Below are 18,259 nucleotides of genomic sequence, written 5' to 3' on the forward strand. Positions count from 1 at the left end.
GTGCACACCCATCATATAAATGTGGGTGTATTCATGGTGACCCAGAGTTCTAGGCTTGCTAGAGATTTCTGTGAGTCACTTTTTGTGAGTCACAGACAAGGACACTTCATCTCTCTGGGGACCTCACTTTGATTGTCTGTGATGAGGAAATTGAAATATTCACTTGTCCCTCTCAATTCTCAAACTCCCCAATATTCTATATAAGCTTGTGCTAGTACCTTTGAAAATATAAAGAATATGGTGGCATTTTATTCTATTTTTAAAAGATATTTTTGGAATGATGAATGAGGAGGGATTGAAGAAATCCAAATAATTTCAGTTAAATCAAGGGATTAAAAGAACCCCACCACCTATATATTTATATACATGGTAACTGCACAGTATGTTTTAGAATAGGTAAAGTCAAGACAACAGACCTCTATCCTCAAAAACTTACTGTTGAAGAGTACAAACAACAAGAATAAAAAAGTAAACACCCACGTTGTTGTGTGGGTGTTATTGCTAACAAGCTTTACGGAGCAGGTGGGATTTTAGAAGCAATCTGAAGGAGAAGAGAAGGGTGGTGTGACACGCTTCAGTAGGAAAGCGGTTCAAGGGGAAGGGATGGACGAGAGAAGGCAGAACCCGAAATGAAAATAGGGAGGAAGAGAGAAGCGAAAAAAAAAACTGCTGGGAGTAGGAGGACAGGAGGTAATATATCTCATTGGAATAAGAGTGATAAAGGACCAGGCGATTTGGGCAGATGCAGGGTAACTGAAATGACCCAAATAAGAAGGAGGGTGTTCTGTAGACGAAACACAAACTACCAGAATGTGCAGTATTCCTTTTACAGAAGAATAGCTACAAGGATAGATTAGGAATATAAACAAAAGGGAATCACTGTGACTCCATAGGAGCCTTCATCTAAAGAGAAGTGGAAGGAAGCAAAGATTTTTTTATTTTACAATGAACAGGTATGAATCATTCACACATTAATTGATTGTGTGTAAATATTTACGTTATGTATTGCATAGATACAAATGGGTAAGACAGAGCCCTCTCCCTACCCTTACAGCCCTTTAGAGATAAATCAGTTTTATTGAAATAATTCTGATACAACATGTAATGAATTATAAGAGAATCAAGAGGAAACTTTTATGATTTAATGTTAAATAAAACTTCTCTCTATGTCAGCCTTTTGATATGTATGACGAGTCTCTAGTAAATGGTACTAGTACTCGTAAAGAGTTCACAAACCTGTCTACTTGCTTTGAGGGCAGAAGTTATATACTTAAGAAAATATGTCGTAATGAATCCTAAAATATTTTTTTTCTTTCTCACAAAACTTTCTCCTGGTCTGTGGTGGGATTTTAAATTGTATTACCAGCCTTCGGGATTGGATCTCCATGGGCATACGGTGCAATTCAGTGGTGTTGCAATATAGTACTTAATGTTCCTACTCCTTCATCTCTCTAACTGTATATCCCCAATATCTACCAGCCATACCTCTTCATTTTGAAAATGGTGAGACAGAAGGGAGGTTTCAGATTTTTAAGGTGAAAACAATCAGTATATGGTTGGAATAACTGACAAGGAAAATTGACCCTAATTTGGTGTAAGGCAAGAATTTTGACTTCTTATTTTCCTCTTCAGATTTATGTTTATAAAAGACCCATTATTCAAACTACTATTCCCCCAGTCACAATTTCTTAGCTTTCTTGAATGATATGAGTGTTTACAAAACAGTACAGGAAGTTAATTACTATGAGTCATAAATCCCTTCATACTAGGAACTAGCAAAATATTACAGTCATGGGTAACTAGGGGCAAACTCCCTAACTCAAAAAGAATCAGCACATGCTCTGGTGGGTTTGTTTTTTTTTAACCTTTACTACAGCAATAATTTAGTTTGTGTTATTTAGCCTCTTCCACTTCTCTGGTGCTGTGTAAGGTAGAAGAGAGATTTGCAGACAGAAATAGACAAGTCCTAAATAGTACCTTAGGAATGAAGGTGATGAATGTGCGATGCCTCTTAAGATTGTCCATTGGACAACCAGTGAACAAAATTTATTGACTGTTTACTTTATGGATAACGTTATAGGAGATTGATTTAGGTAAATTTACAATGGCATAGAAACAGCAACTGAATACATAACATTAAATGAGATCATCTAGATGAAGATCTCTTAGTAAGGGAGATAAGCTAGGTCCCTTGGAAGAGACTCCAGTAGCTGAATCAGGAGAAATCTGAGAACTGGAGATGAATAAGTGAGCCTAATAAAGCATCTCTCTCCAAGGGAAATTTGGGCTTAAATTCAGTTTTTTTTTTTTTTTAATTAATTAATTAATTAATTAATTTTTGGCTGTGTTGGGTCTTCATTTCTGTGCGAGGGCTTTCTCTAGTTGCGGCAAGCGGGGGCCACTCTTCATCGTGGTGCACGGGCCTCTCACTATCGTGGCCTCTCTTGTTGCGGAGCACAGGCTCAGTAGTGTGGCTCACGGGCCTAGTTGCTCCGTGGCATGTGGGATCTTCCCAGACCAGGGCTCGAACCCATGTCCCCTGCATTGGCAGGCAGATTCTCAACCATTGCGCCACCAGGGAAGCCCCTTAAATTCAGTTTTTAATGTTAGACATCAAGTTCAAGAACATAAAAAGGCAAATTTTGAGGGAAATAAATAAATGTGTTAGGAGACAATTCATTTTATTTTTAAAAAAATAAATTTATTTATTTATTTATTTATGGCTGCGTTGGGTCTTTGTTGCTGCGTGCGGGCTTTCTCTAATTGCGGCGAGCGGGGGCTACTCTTCATTGCAGTGTGCCGGCTTCTCATTGCGGTGGCTTCTCTTGCTGTGGAGCACGGACTCTAGGCGTGTGGGCTTCAGTAGTTGGCAGCACGTGGGCTCAGTAGTGGTGGCTCGCGGCCTGTAGAGCGCAGGCTCAGTAGTTGTGATGCACGGGCTTAGTTGCTCCGCGGCATGTGGGATCTTCTCGGACCAGGGCTCGAACCCGTGCCCCCTGCATTGGCAGGCGGATTCTTAACCACTGTGCCACCAGGGAAGTCCGACAATTCATTTTAAACTTAAAAAAATAAAATAATTCTCCCTGAACTTCAAGGTAATAAATTCCTTCCATGAAATTTGTCTGGTATAATTCATGGAAATTACTCCATCTTTGACATGGGTTTTGTTTTTTAATGAATACCAGTTGGATTTTTTTTTTTTTGCAGATTCAATTATTTCCTGTTTTTTGACTATTGATGATACCTTTGAAATAAAATAATGCCGTTTTATCTAATATTCAAAGAGAACCCAAGAGAAGCTGAAAAATGGTTCAACTTTTTTTACCCCTTGATTTCAAAGTTACTAGTAGCTTAAATTTATATCTTCATGGAGTTTTGGATTTTATTTGTAAAGATAAATATTTTTTCCTTTCTTATACCACATGCACCTGTGCAAAATGTGTCTATAATTAAAAGAAAAAAATGCATTTTAATGAATCATTTAAAGCAAAAATCCTTTTCCAGATTCTTTCTGACTAGATTGTTGTCTCTCTCTTTTTCCTGTCCAGAGCAATCTTCTTTAGCCCTTCTTCTGTTCTGAATTACCTTCCTCATTCCACCAAATACCCCCACCAGACTGTGAGCAACTTGCCTGGCATGTACTAGACATTTTGTATCTGGGTTTTGAACTCAAGGAAATTATTTCCATTTTAGACCTCAGATCAAGTCTTTTCTCTCCCAGGGAGCTTTTCCTGATTCTTGTAGACCATATTAACCCATGCCTATCTGGTATGTTTTCACTGTCTTCTCTTTGCCAACATTGACTGGTACTTGGTTTGCCATTTACTGCTTTGCCATGTTAGGTGGGCAAAATATTGAATACTTATAACAGTTTAATCTTTGTGTGTGTTCTCTCCTCCTTGTAATACCTCTTGGTTATTGAGCTTTTAGTACATGCCAGGCATTGTGTAAAGTGTTATATAGTGCTTAATGTCTAGACATTAACTACATCTGTAAGACAACAATGTCTTCCTTTTAACCACCATGAAAACACACAATAGAAAGTTGATACTGGTGTTTTTTTAATGAATTATTTGGGTGAGCTTTTCATCATTAGTAGCTTTCATTTAATTTCACCCATTTTTTTTCCCCTCTCTGTTCAGTGACTTACTTTCACACAAATTCAGAATTGGAAAATGACCAAACCAAATTACTAAAATGTCTGAGGTACTGAGTATTTGTGGAAAGCTGTAGGTTCATTATTTTCATTCACATATAATATCCATTTGCTTGCCAACAAAATACTGCCAAGTAAAGGTGCCACTGATCTTAAATATATGTCTCATGTGTAATTAATATATTTGTTCTTGAAATGGTAATGGATATTGCTATAGTCCTTGAAAACAGCTTTTTTTCCAAGCGAGGTTGAACCTTTTTTCACATGTTCTACCCTCCTCTTCCTTCCCACCCCACAACCCTGTCACCAACTTGTGACATTCTTTATGCAATTAATTTTTAAAGCTTTATTTAATAAACGTTTGTTTGGCCCTTGCTAATTTCTATACAATCTAAATTACTGGATTCTAGTTTAGGGAAATTTTAATATGGTTTTAAAGTCCACATAAAAGAGTGAGAAATAATCTTTGACAAGCAACTTTGTTGTGCCATACAGCTCATCGGGTATTTCATTCCATCCCCCTAATAACCTGTCAAGTAAAGAGTAATAAAGGTAGTTACTATTTAATGCAGACATGCTACATGGTAGGCATGGTACTAAGCTAAGCACTTTTATATCGTTCTTACTTGCTTCTCACATCAACTATAAATGTAAGTTTTATTATTTTTAAATTACAGGGAGGGAAACTAAGACTCAGGGTCATTAAATGATTTGTCACACAGCTAAATGATGAAGCCACTGCATAGTAACTAACTGCAGAAAGAGAATCCTAAAGTTGCTTTCCTACTAAGACTGGTGATTATATTTGGAATGGGTATTTTATAGCATCATTGTGCACATCTTAATTTCAGGGGGTCCCGATTGAGTCTGAGACTAATTCTTCCTTGATAGCCACTGCCAAAGTTTTGGATTGGTGACCTAGAGAGGCCTGAGGGCTGTGGGATGTCCTTGAAAAATGGCTCTGTAACTTCATGCTTTGATGCTCCAAACATATACCAATGATCGACAAAATAGAAAGTTAGAAAACCAAATGGATTTAGTCAGCCGCAAAACAGTTGTCCATCTTTGAGATCTGAGAACCAAATTTAAAAACCAAGTGGTTATCAGGGTTGAAGCCAGGGGTCTCCTGGACTCTATTCCAGAAATAAGAAGTGGTAACTAGAGTTCTCATTACCTATGGGACAAAGCCAGACCCGCTGCTTAAAGCAGGGCCTGGGGAGAAACTTCATTGCTCATGACAGGAAACTAGAATAAAGGTTCTGTTGCTGAGCAATACATGGACGTAGGGCCTGTGAGCTGTACAGTTAAAGGGGTAGGAAGAGAGATACAGTTTGTGACTTAAAACTGAATTAGCCATATGCTGGCCCTGTGATTCAGCTCACAGTGTCTCTGACATCCCTGTAGCACAGCAAATACGCAGGAAGTGCCCCTGTGTGACCTAGCCTGGTCTGGTAGCCTGGATGGCCTAGTAGAAGCAATGGCAAAAGTACTGGAAAGGGAGGAATGAGTACATAGAATAAAAACCTTTCACTAAAGATGGGCTTCAAACCAAGATTCCAAAATATGTGAATGACTCATTAGATTCATGTAGTAAAGCAGACAAATAAAACCCAACCGCTATGAGACCAAGATTCTACTCTAGAAGAAATTAATTATATGGAGCAGTCTGACAAAGACTTTGAAATAAGTATGTTTAGAAGCTTAGAAAGATAAATGAAAGTATGATTTTCACTAAAAAGAGTGACAAATTTTGGAGCAAATCCAAGTAGAAATTTTTTTTAAAAGCGCACTTGTATTTAAAATTAGAAACGTTAGAAATGACGAATAGTCATTGAAATAAAAGCTTTAGTAGATAGGATAAACTCTAGACTGAACATCAGTGAAGAGAGAACCAATGGTTTGTAAAAGTACAGAGAAAATCACCTAGACCAGAACATAGAGGACAAGCCGATTTTTAAAACATGAATGAAAAAATGGTTAAGATACACGGAGGATAGATTGGGAGGCTCCAGTCTGTGTCTAACAGGAGCTCCAGTGGCAGTGAATGGAAAGTGTGTGAGAGATACCTAAAAACTGAAGAAAAGGTCACTGAAAGATTTCAGGATTGGAGACATACCTGAACCCTCAGATTGAAATTGTTCTTTAAGTATTGAGCAGGACAAATAAACATAAATATACAGTTGAAAATATGACAATAAAACTTCAAGACACTGAGAGCAAAAGAAAATCTTGAAGCAGACTGGGGGACTTTGGGGAACCAGTTCTGCCCGGTGGATCTTGGTCAAGGGTCTGGGACTGGGAGCCTATGGTGAAAGTGGCTAGAAACAGTTCCTTCAGTGTCATCAGCTAGTCTCATACCATCCCTGGCATTGTCAAGGACCAAAGCACTTAACAATTCTAAGGAGAGCCTTCTTTCAAAATGCACCTAAAATGCAATTGTAAATTTGCTTGCAAACGATCATAGTTTAAACTGTGTTAAAACCCAGTGGGTGGGACTTCTCTGGTGGTGCAGTGGTTGAGAGTCCGCCTGCCAGTGCAGGGGACGCGGGATCGAGCCCTGGTCCGGGAAGATCCCACATGCTGCGGAGCAGCTAAGCCCGTGCGCCACGACTACTGAGCCTGCGCTCTAGAGGCCATGCGCAGCAACTACTGAGCCCGTGCGCCACAACTACTGAAGCCCGCGTGCCTAGAGCCCATGCTCCGCAACAAGAGAAGCCACCGCAATGAGCAGCTCGCGCACCGCAATGAGGAGTGGCCCCCGCTCGCCGCAACTAGAGAAAGCCCGCGCAGAGCAACGAAGACCCAATGCAGCCAAAAAAAAAAAAAAAAAAAAAAAAAAAACCCAATGGGTGGGAGACAGGGTAAAATATTGGCCTTACTTTGGTATTCACAACCTTCATGACTTGGGACAAGTCATTTAATTAATCTGTAAATGAGGATAATCCTCTTTTATCTATTCTCACAGTTTTGTTGCAAGTGAGTTTCACCCATATGAGTTTTTATAGACTGTAAAGCATGACGCAATTGTAAGGAATTGTTATTACGTTACTACAGAAATGGATGTCAGCAATGATTCCTGCCCTCTTAGGGTTTATACATTAGATTCGTAAAAAACAAACATCAGAAGAATCCCTCCAAACAATACAAAAATGTTTGCAAAGGTATTTATAACAACTAAGCACAAATTATTTTTGGTGTACACCAAGTGTGGGAATGTAAAATGAACAGGGGGATGGGATTTAATGTTGACAAAACTACATATTATGAATTACCCTATTCATTTATTCCCACTTGTTTGTTACTACGAAAATGTTCAAGCATGCACCTAGATTTAATAATTGTTAACATTTAGCCGTATTTGCTTTATCTGTGTATGACTATATATGTTCTTCTTTTCTGGATCTTTTGAAAGTAAGTTGCAAACATCATGCCATTTCACATCTAAATATTCGATATGCATCTCCTAACAGAAAGGACATTTACTCACATAATCATAATACCATTATCACATCTGAGAAAGTTAACAGTAGTAATCCCTCAATATTGTCTAATAATCAGCTGATATTCAGATTTCCCCAATTTCCTCAAAAACCTTTTTATAGCTGTTTTCTCCCCAGTTCAGAAACCACACATTATATTTACCTCACACTACATTAAATAGTTGTCTTTTTTCTCTCTTTCATTTGAGAACAATCTCTCCAGTTATTTTCCCCCTTAAACGTTAACTTTTTGAAGATAACAGGCCAAGAATATTCTTGATTTGTTTTGAAGATTGTTCTGGATTTGTGTAATGTTTTTTCCTCAAAGAAACACTTGTTCCTCTATCACTGCATTTCCCAAAAATTAGAATGCTTCATCTAAAGGCTTAATTAGACTCAGGTATACATTTTAGATAAGAATACTTTATTATGATGTATTATACTTCATACTGCATCACACTGAGAGACACATAATGTCCATTATTAGTAATGGTAAGCTAAATAGTCTGGTTACAGTGATTGCCACCAGATAAGTCTCTGGAAAGGTACATCTTTCTCTTTGCTGTTATCAAAGGATGAAAATTGTGTCTCTGAGACTAACCTTTCTCCTAATAGTTTTAGCATCCATTAATGATTATCCTGGACCATTTTATTGGCATTGCAAAATGGTGAATTTCTAATTTTGTCATCCCTTACTGTCAGCCTTCGGTAAAAAAGAGCTTTCCCTCATCAAAAAGGCATGAACTACACTACCTTCTGAAAAATCATGATGCTTCTGTGCCTTTAATTACCAATTTTCAGGACAAGAGGTTCATGTAATAGTCACTTTGATGGTGGCAACTGAAATTTTTTTCCTTTTCTGTTTTTGAGGATTACTATGGACTCATTGATTTTTTTTTTTTTTACACTCAGTGTTTTGTTTTAAAAAAAAATCAAAGTAATTACAACTACAAAGTATAATTTTTTTTTTAATTCGATGAGGCTAAATGTGAAGCCTAAGTCCTAATGGAATATAGATTGAATGGGGAGGGAGGTTAATCAGAATAATGTGGTTTTTTAAAGTATACATTATTAGAGATCCTAATCATTTTTTTTTTTAATTTATGAGATGATCTTTTCTGAAAGTCTCTGAGTACCTTAACCAGAGTATCACTGAAAACAAGAGTGTCAAAAAGGCACATTTAAATTGTTCTCAAAATCAATCAAAAATAATGAGGTGCTGGGAAAAAGTTGTATCCTTGATAATTACATCTATCAGTATCAGAAAACAAAAGAGAACAATCAGGAAATGACAACCCCACTCCCAAGTAGCACATTAAAAAAGGCTAATGAAAAAAAGTCTCTTTTAAAAATTGTACTAAATTAGCATTTCAAGTAAATTGACAACTTAAGCGTTGATAAAGGCCAATCTGGGGCCCAAACAATGGAAGTTCTGTTTCTACTTTTATCTGCTTTTAAAAGGAATGATCTCAGTTGACTTTTTTTGTTGTTGTTGTCTTCTATATAGATGGAAGCAGCTGTTCTAAGGGAGGTGACAGTCCTGTACTCTGCACAGGTCAGGGCACCCCTGGAGTATTATGCTTAATTTGGGGTTCTGTTGGTTAAAAGATTGACTTGGAAGAAAGTAACGGGGATAGTGAAAGTTGCTCAAAGCATTTCTTACACCATAACTCTATTTTCAGTCTGAAAAGGGGTTCATGTCACTGTCATTTTAGACAAGAAGTTCAGCCTGTTCTTTATAGCTGCAGAGCCTAGCATTAGGACCAATGGGTGAAAAGTCGATTTGGACCTAGAATGAGGAAGAATTCCTTCATAACCTCAGCTGTACAGAGCTGGAATGGCCTTACCTCCAAGGGAATGAGCCCCGCAAGGCCAACACTTTCAGAGGTTATAACCACTTTACTTAAAGATGGTGTATGGGAGAGAAGCGGGCAGGCAGGGGTCTTTCAAATATTTTGCGAAGAGTCTATAATTACAATAAGGAATGTTTTAAAGGTCATTAAAAAAAATTTTTTTTTTAAATTGAGGGTAAAAGTGAATTTTATCCCATGGCTTTAAAAAGAAAACTACAGCACATCCCAACTGGTGTATCACTGCTTTGTATTTGGGAAATGTGAGATGTACAGTGAGATGAAGTTTAAGCTGCAGCATTTTAGGACCATGGTATATTGTTTTTGATCACATTAAATTCTTACTCCATCTAGCCCCAAATTTAGGAGCTTGTAGATCAGAATATGACTTTGTTAATAGGAATAGAAAGTAACATTTTGGACGTTGTCTTAAGAGTAGCATTAGTATTTGAATTATCAGTAGGGACAAAAGCATTTTCTTTCAATGATAAAAGAAAACTTATAAACATAGATCTTCAAAGGTGTCAGTTCATTTTGAAGGCAATAGTAAGTGCTGGTATTTTATTATTTTGGCTTGTCAAGTGATTTTATTCTTTATTATTAGACCAGGAAAAAAAAATGCCCTAGTATATTCTGCCAACATATTCATCAGTCATCATTTTTGGAGACAGTTTTCGACATATTGTATGTTTTACTGTGCTAACAAGAGAAAAGACTAGCCATTAAGTTTATGTTTCTTTGTTTTTCAGCAAGGTCACATATCAGGAATAATGCTGGAAGTATGCTAATAAACAATATATAATGTAGGTCATCTGGGAGTAAGAAATATTTTCTAACTAGTTCTAAAGGGAAATATTGTTAAAAAAGGGATAGATGTTATTTACGCAACACATGTTGCTCTATATGTTACCATCAAAAGCATCTTGTAAACAGCTCAGTGCAGTAAATCTTCCTTGGTGATTGTCAGGGTTTTTCAAGTCCGTGTTAGATTTAGACCTAGCACACTCAATTCACAACATGCCTAATGTACAAAGCCTGTTAGATTATATAGAAACCTTCCACTGGAAATATGCCTGCACTGCTGTGTTTTTCAAGGAATACCATCCTCTGTTACGGAAGCAAATACTATGTTAAGTGACAATAATTAAGAAAACTTTACATTAACAGCATTTACACTTTTGTGCTTAACTTTGATTTTGTTGAGTTCTTTAAAATTAATTGCAATTGACAGACTGATATTTTCTATTGCTACTGTTTGTAAAACAATTTTATATGACTGCTGATGAAGTGATAATTCTATAAGAATGCCTTAACAAACTGTCATTGATGTGATTTTACAAATGTCATTTTCTCACTTTTGGGAACATTTCAAATGGATTATTTCATAAGGCTTTATTTTGTTTTCCAAGGTGGTTTTTAATTGTAAATATCAAGTTTCATCATAAAGGCATTTATGTAACTGTGTTCTGGAAAACTTAAGCAGTACTTTACTTATTGAGTTCATCTAATATGTACTGAGCTGTATAGGGGACACAATAATAAAGATGTGAAATCATAAAAGCTGCCTTTATCCGAGAGCCTCGCATTTAGAATCAAGAGAGCTTGTTTCTCTTCCCAGCTGTGTGGCCCTGTGACATCAGGCACATTTTTCTACATCTCTGGACCTCAGTTTCTTTATTTATGATACAAGAATTATAATAAATCCTGTTCTATCCACAAGACTTTTGTGTAAAATGATAAAATGGTGTTAGAATGTTCAATATGACATGATTTCTTTATAGAAGATATGTATTTAAATGCTAGTACTTAGCAATTTCTGAAACATCATCTAAATTTCATACTTCACCTAAAAATTATCGTCTCTAAATCTCTTAGCTACATTTTGTGAATCTTAACTTATTGGCTATTTTACTTACAAATATCTAGAAACAACACCACAGTTATGTTGGTCAGAATGAAAGTGTGCCTGATCTTCAAAGACATCGGTGTCTGAAACTCAGCCATGTGTTACAGATATTTTTTTAATATCAACTTCTGTTTTTGAGTTTAGATATATTTAAACATATATTATGCCATAATTCTGTGCCCTCATTTCTTCCAACTGTTTGCAACTAAAAGCATAGTGTTAGGATCAAGCCATAAGGTCATAGTAAGGACATAGAATTTTGCCCAAGTGGCCTCACAGAAGCTTGGTTAACAACATATATGAGACCAAGGTCTCAAGAAAATGCTGTGAGTAGGTAGGGTTGGGTTTTTTAAAAATTTAAATTAAAATTTAAAAAATGCATGTGTCTAAGTAATTCTGTTTATACTTGTTTTCTCAGAAGAAGACCTATCAGTGCATCAAGTGTCAGATGGTTTTCTACAATGAATGGGATATTCAGGTGCATGTTGCAAATCACATGATTGGTGAGTGACACTCTAAACATTGTTACCCATAGATTTTTCTCCTCCTTGTGTACATCAATGCCTATATAATTAAGCAGAGTTAAAGATGAATTAATTGTTCAACCATCAATGATTTACCTAAGCATGATTGATTTTTTTATTACTATTATTAGGCCTGATAAGACATTAGCACATTTTATTTTCTGCAAGGGCTAGTTTAGACTTCTGGAGAGGATTATGTATCTACTGCCAGTCAAAACACAGGTGATTAACAAATTAAACTTCTAATCATTTTTGCATTATTGAAAACTAACAGGAATGGTTAATGAACTGGATGTTAGCTTTCCGTAGAGTTTTAGACAGGTTTTAATTTCAGAAGTTATTATGGTAATGGCAGTGTTGTGTGTTGCTTAAGCATCTGTATCAAAATGTAGAGTGGTGAGTTTTTGTGATAGGGAAACATAAATAATTTAAATTGCTGTAAAATAATTTTATATGTATGGTTTCAACAGCCTGGAAATAATCATTATCATAAAGATCACATTAAGAATTCAGTCATCATTTTTTATTCCCCACCAAATTTTACACGGATCTTTGTAAAAGCGGTGTGGGTAAAGATCTCTGAAGTCGCTCTAAGCCACTGTTTTCAGGGATTTTGCATTTATCACATGGGCTAGAACTAAAAGGATAATTTTTTCACTTACTCATATTGTCCCATTATCCCTTAATTCCTCTGGGGTTACCTCCTATGTTTTTAATTTGATAAGCACTTAGTAATAACACTAAGAATTTTACCAGCCAATTAAACTTTATCAAGCAGATCTTTTTCTACTAGTAAAATGGCAATTGCTATTACTTTATACTATTTTTGTCATTCATTTGTGTTTTTACACTATGAGAGTTTTTTATTTCATACTCCTTTCATGGTGTTTTATAATACTGTAAATAATTGTGATATAATATTTTAAAAGTCTGATCAACCTCATGGTCTCCTACTATCAAACTCTAAGAAAGGAAAGAAAATTCAACATTTTAGACTCTGAACTCATTTTCAGGGGTAAACAAGTTTTATCATACACTAATCAGCTGCATTCTGAGAACGTACAGTGGAAGGGTTGCTCCAACTATAGTTAACCGATCCTTAAAACCAGCTATAACAAAACTTCTAATGCTCTTGTAGATATTAATGAAAATGAAGTCAAAAGAATGTTGGAAACTTTATTAATAGGTTTTCAATAGGATTTGCTTTATAGTTTTCAAATGATGGTCTTTAGGAGGATTATGGTTTATAAAAGACTAACTGCTTAATTATGCAAAAATGGAACACATACCTAAGAGCCAAAATACTGGTCTAAAATATTGGTTACTTTATCTCTATATTTTCCAGATTTAAGTCCTAATATTATTAGTGATTTTCTTATACATTAAATGGCCTATTCTTAAATGTGTCAGAATAACACTGACAGTTTTACTGAGTGTTTAGAAGATAATGACAATGTGTAAGAGAGATTGAAATGTTTCTTCTATTTTCCTTTCTATTTTGGATTCCAAAAAAATACTCTATATAAACTTTCAAAATGGACTTGGTGTGGGGGGTGTCATGGGTTAGAAAAAATGAATTCTTCTTTCCAAGTAATGAGTGTTAATATTTTCCATCTCTTTATTTCTTGAGTAGAGTTTACTGGTGAGAGTCATTCATGGTTCTGCATTATGCTACAGTTTTACATGGGCTTTAGTGAGAATATTTCTTGGAAGTTTGCAGCCTGTGGAAAAGTTAGTGAATCGTTGTGCTTCGGATTAGTTTTAGTCTGTGTAAACATGTTTCTGGTTCTGGATTTATTATTTATCCCAGGGCCCAGATGAACAAATGGAATATATTTTCAACACAGTATTAATGTTCTTTTGCACACGTAGAATCTGAATGGAATGTTGAGCGTGAGAGGAATTTTTGATTTTAGTATCATTTGTCCAAAACGTTCATTGGTTTGTCCTGGTCCTTTTTTTAAATTGCTTTATACCTTTCCCTTAGTATTTCTCTCAATATTCCTTGCATCATTAGTGCTTTCCCAAAGCTTTCCCCCCTCTACCTTATGGTGGATTAATATGACACTCATCTCCTCTTGGGATCTGAGCGTTTAACAATTCACCTTCCATCAGAGAAGCAAATTCTATTCCTTTTCACAGAGGGCCTAGTTAGTTAATATTCATGCTATTTTTTAATGATAAAATATGTAATTCTCTTGCACTTGAGGCCCAAACAAATGAATAGTATCCATTTAATTGTTACATCTGTTGACCATGCATCCAAGTCCCTACACTTCCTCGCATTGTTAATATCTAGAGAGACAGAATGTGTAAGGGGAGGATGTCACAAAGGCTAAGATACCCCTTTTTAAAATCCCAGTGTGATGCTTAGTTTTTCAAATGAGGCAGGCAGCATGATTTTGTTGGCTAAAATACCTCCGTTGAGGGTAGGTATTTTTAGGTTGTGTATCTGTGTATGTTTTTTGTCTAATCAAAAAATAATCTCAACCAGACATTTAGCAGGGAAGAGAGATTAGAGGCTATCTGAAAAGCCTCTTACTCTTTTTGTTAAGAGGGTCTATAGTGTTTTCACAGATTTTGTTTTCCATTTCAGTCAGTCTGGGGAAAGATTATGTCACCTGATGGAAAACAAGGTCTGCAGATGACTCAGTGAGGTGTAACTTTAAATTCCTTCTTTGACCAAGTCATTTGCATTTGCTTCTACGTAGCCCACGTGTTTTAATGCAATTTCAATGTCAGGGAACCTCCACGCTTCTTTCTGGATATGCTAGTCTCAGGCTTTTGGCCAGGGACATTTGTGAAAGGAAAACCATCAGTGTTTCTACCAGGTATACACTGGAGATGTTCTGCATAAGTGCCATTTTGCAGCTAGGTGTGAACACATGGTTTGAGTTGCAGGAATAATTACTCAATAAAAATGCATTCGGGATTTGACTTATGTCTATTAAGGAAAAAAAGAAAACCTCAGTCTCGATTGCATTTTGACACAGTTTCAGTAAGAAATCAGACCAGTGGCTATTTAGAGGTTTCTCTTCTCTTCTTCTTTACACGCACACACACACACACACACACACACACACACACACACACACAAAGAGCTACGAAACATTTTAACAGCTTTCCTGGGGAAAAGATTTCCCTCTTTTAAAGTCTGCACAGATGAGAAATTTTTTCTTGTCTTCCTTTGTTCCTTTCACATAGTTTACATTGGCTTTTGACCTGAAAATACAGAAAGAAACCATTGTGCACTGTGTCCTTTAATTCATTATTCACTTGTCTCTTCTTATCAGCACAGTAAATATTTATTGTTTTTTTTTCCTCTTTGAGATTTCTGTTATTATTATTATCGTTGTTGTTATTATTATTATTTGGTATGGATTAGCACAGATCGTGATGAGACAAGAGAATGTAAATGTGTTTAACCCAGGAAAGGGATTGCCTCATATAAAATTATGAGGCTCAACAGCAGTAGAGCAAATTTGTAAGTGCTCTGAATAAAGGGTTGTTAGGCATGCGACAATACAAAGAGATGACATTGCCAAGAACTATTTATGAGAAGCTTAATTTTTTCACTCTGATAATTCTTGACCAATAGTTACCAGCCTCTAATTATCTATTTTAGTTAGAAAGAAATTTCGATCACTACGGAGGTTGGCATTGCAACTAGCGCATAAATCCCCAAAGAGACCAATGTGTTCCAAACAGCCACAGACAACGGTCTCATGAAACAGAGGGAGCAAATTGCGAGCGGCTGGTGGTAGACAACCGGCAGTAAGCTCACCATCGAAGGCCAGTCAGCTTGACAAAGAAATGATCAAAGGGGAGAAATACCATTATCCTTGGAATTGATGGCTACAGTCATGGCCTTTGGAGGACAAGTGGTCATTATATAGCTATGGCTATTTCCAGCCCTTGCTTTCATAGTTCTCATATGGAGAATATGAAGGGAATGAATATAAACCATTTACCTAAGAATTGTTGTTAAAAATTGACTTAGAGATGATTACTTAATAAGTTTTTTTTTTCCTGTTTTTCATCTGATCAGAAAGACGAGTGATGTAATAGCAAAATTGTATCTAAGGTGGCAGAGTACACTCTTTTGCGAAAAAATAGGAAAATCCACAAATAGTCATTAACCAACATGTCCCAGATCAAGGGCGATGCTTAGAGTATTTGGATGAAGCAAACGTATTTATCTTTTAGAAGAGCAAAGTTAGAATTTGGGACTGTGAATGACAACTAATACAAAAACACAGATGCATAGATATTAACTATTTTTATTCAAATCTCTAATACTCAGTGTTTTATGGATAGTTACAATTTTTAAAAGATCATGAAATGATTCAAGCTTTCCACAGTGCACGTGGGAAGATATCTACCCTATGTATTATGTTACACGTGCTATGAAGGACTGATATCAAGACAAAAGGAATGCATAGGCCAGTTTTGTACAGTGTGGTGGAATTTTAGTCTGTGCTTGTGGCAGGTGACATCCGCACGTTCTGCAATTTGGTTGGTGCCCAGGGTCACAAATGGCATTATTTTCTTTCCATTTCTTTAGTGGATGGTGCGCTACGTACTAATCTTCATTATAGTTCTGTGACATTCAGCATCACCTCTGAAACATTTCAGCTTGAGTGCTCTTGCTTTAGAATAGACTAAAACCAATATTTTGAGGCCTATAATGGTTTTGGATTTTATGTGTCTGAAGGGGAAATATCCAAAGATATGGATCTCTGCATAGGAAGATAAAGAGCCATGTTGCCCTTTACACTTTCAGCTTTCATTGGCTGCTTTTTAAAAAAATGAATAGAATGAATCTACAGTAGTGCATATATGTGTGGGTGTATAGATATGTGTCTACTGCACTGTCCTAAGAAGCTCCAAGTCCTTAGGTTCTCTGGAGTTTACATGAATTCTAAATGAGAAGACTATTGAATTTTTTTTTTTTAAGTCATCTTCAGTTGATTGCTTACAAAACTCGGGGAAGTAAGAAACAAGCATTTGGTGTTAAATATGTTGAAATACTGGCTTGTTTCATCCGGAGCTGAATTAAAAAAGATGAAATCTGGGCAGTTTAATGGTAACAGAAAGCTACCCTCATGTGGGCAATGCTGGCTTATTTGAAAAGCCCATAAAGGGTTTCTACATGGACCATACAAAAGGGATACTTTCTCTTTAATAGCCATCTGTACAGGAGAGACGAGAAGTGGGCCAGGTCATCTCTCCTCAGCTGTCATGATATTAACGTAGGTAATGGGGCACCCTCGGCGTTCTGCTGGGTGTTGTTTTTTATAGATGTTCATCGATTTACACAGATAATTCTATTTATTTCTTAGAGTTGGTCCAAGTGAACCAGGCGGAATAACAAACACCAAAGCGTTTCAAATGACTTTATCTTTATTTGCCACGTAACTTTTGTCTAAAAAACGGTGTCACACCTACTGTGCAGATGGCTGCGTGATTTGTAAAGCAGCCAAAACATTTAAACAAATGTGTGATGTGGGGATAGATTAAATAAAGGATAAAATGGAGTGTGGGCCACAAATTCTAATAATCAGATGATTTTAAGTTGTATGAAGTGTGGAGTGACGGTCACAGTGACAGCACGGAAGCTTGCCAGTGACAGCAAGGTGCCTCACAGCTCTCAGGATGGCGCCTGTGGCCTGGTAGGCCTCAGTTTGAGAACCGCACATTTGCTGTACAGCTGGCAGCTCTGTATGGGGACATCAGGGAAAACGTATGTAAAATGAAGTGTTATTGCTTCGTATGAAATTGTTCAGAGAGGGAATTTGCAGACAGTAACTGAAAACAGAATTCATGGTACCAGTGAAGCAGACTGTAAATATGAAGAGGGTTTAATTATCTGCACAATTTAACAAAAATTCAAGACGTATTCAGAAAGGACATACGCAGGCATAAATAGAACATAGCTACACCGTTTACCAAGTGCAAAGTGGTGACACAGGAAATTATCAAGCTCCGCTACCATCAGCCTTTCTAAAAACAAAGACAATTTAATACGAAAGCAAAAAGATCTCTTCAAAGAAAAAAAAATCTGTTTGGAATAAGATACAGTTTTCAAGAGCTCATCTTGATTATTTGGATTCTTATTTCGGAAGCAACTTTTCAAGGAAATCTTTGAGCCTCTCTATTATTTCAGTGTTAAGCTTTTAAAAGACAAATCAGGATGTTTATCCTTGTTTTGTGTTTTAGCCTGCACCTAGCAGCTTTGATTTACAAGAGTAAAAATACTGGCAGCTAGTGGAGTTTCTAATTTACAAGCCCCTAAGAAAGCCTCTTAGACATTTCTCCTGATGTTAATTTTCTGTGAGCCTGGG

At 36.5% G+C, this 18,259-nt stretch overlaps 1 protein-coding gene across 4 annotated transcripts in view; it reads left to right on the forward strand.

Annotated features, from left to right (window-relative positions):
• Positions 1–18,259, forward strand: part of ZNF521 (zinc finger protein 521) — a 280,496-nt gene that overhangs the window by 136,170 nt on the left and 126,067 nt on the right. For 3 of the 4 annotated variants that reach the window (XM_061168987.1, XM_061168986.1, XM_061168989.1), the window contains one exon: positions 11,810–11,894. In XM_061168987.1, coding sequence (XP_061024970.1) covers positions 11,810–11,894 — 85 coding nt within the window. The remainder of the gene's footprint in view (positions 1–11,809; positions 11,895–18,259) is intronic. The other variant, XM_061168988.1, reaches the window with a different exon arrangement.

The sequence above is a fragment of the Eubalaena glacialis genome, chromosome 15 (assembly GCF_028564815.1).
Source record: "Eubalaena glacialis isolate mEubGla1 chromosome 15, mEubGla1.1.hap2.+ XY, whole genome shotgun sequence".
Classification (NCBI taxonomy): Eukaryota; Metazoa; Chordata; class Mammalia; order Artiodactyla; family Balaenidae; genus Eubalaena; species Eubalaena glacialis.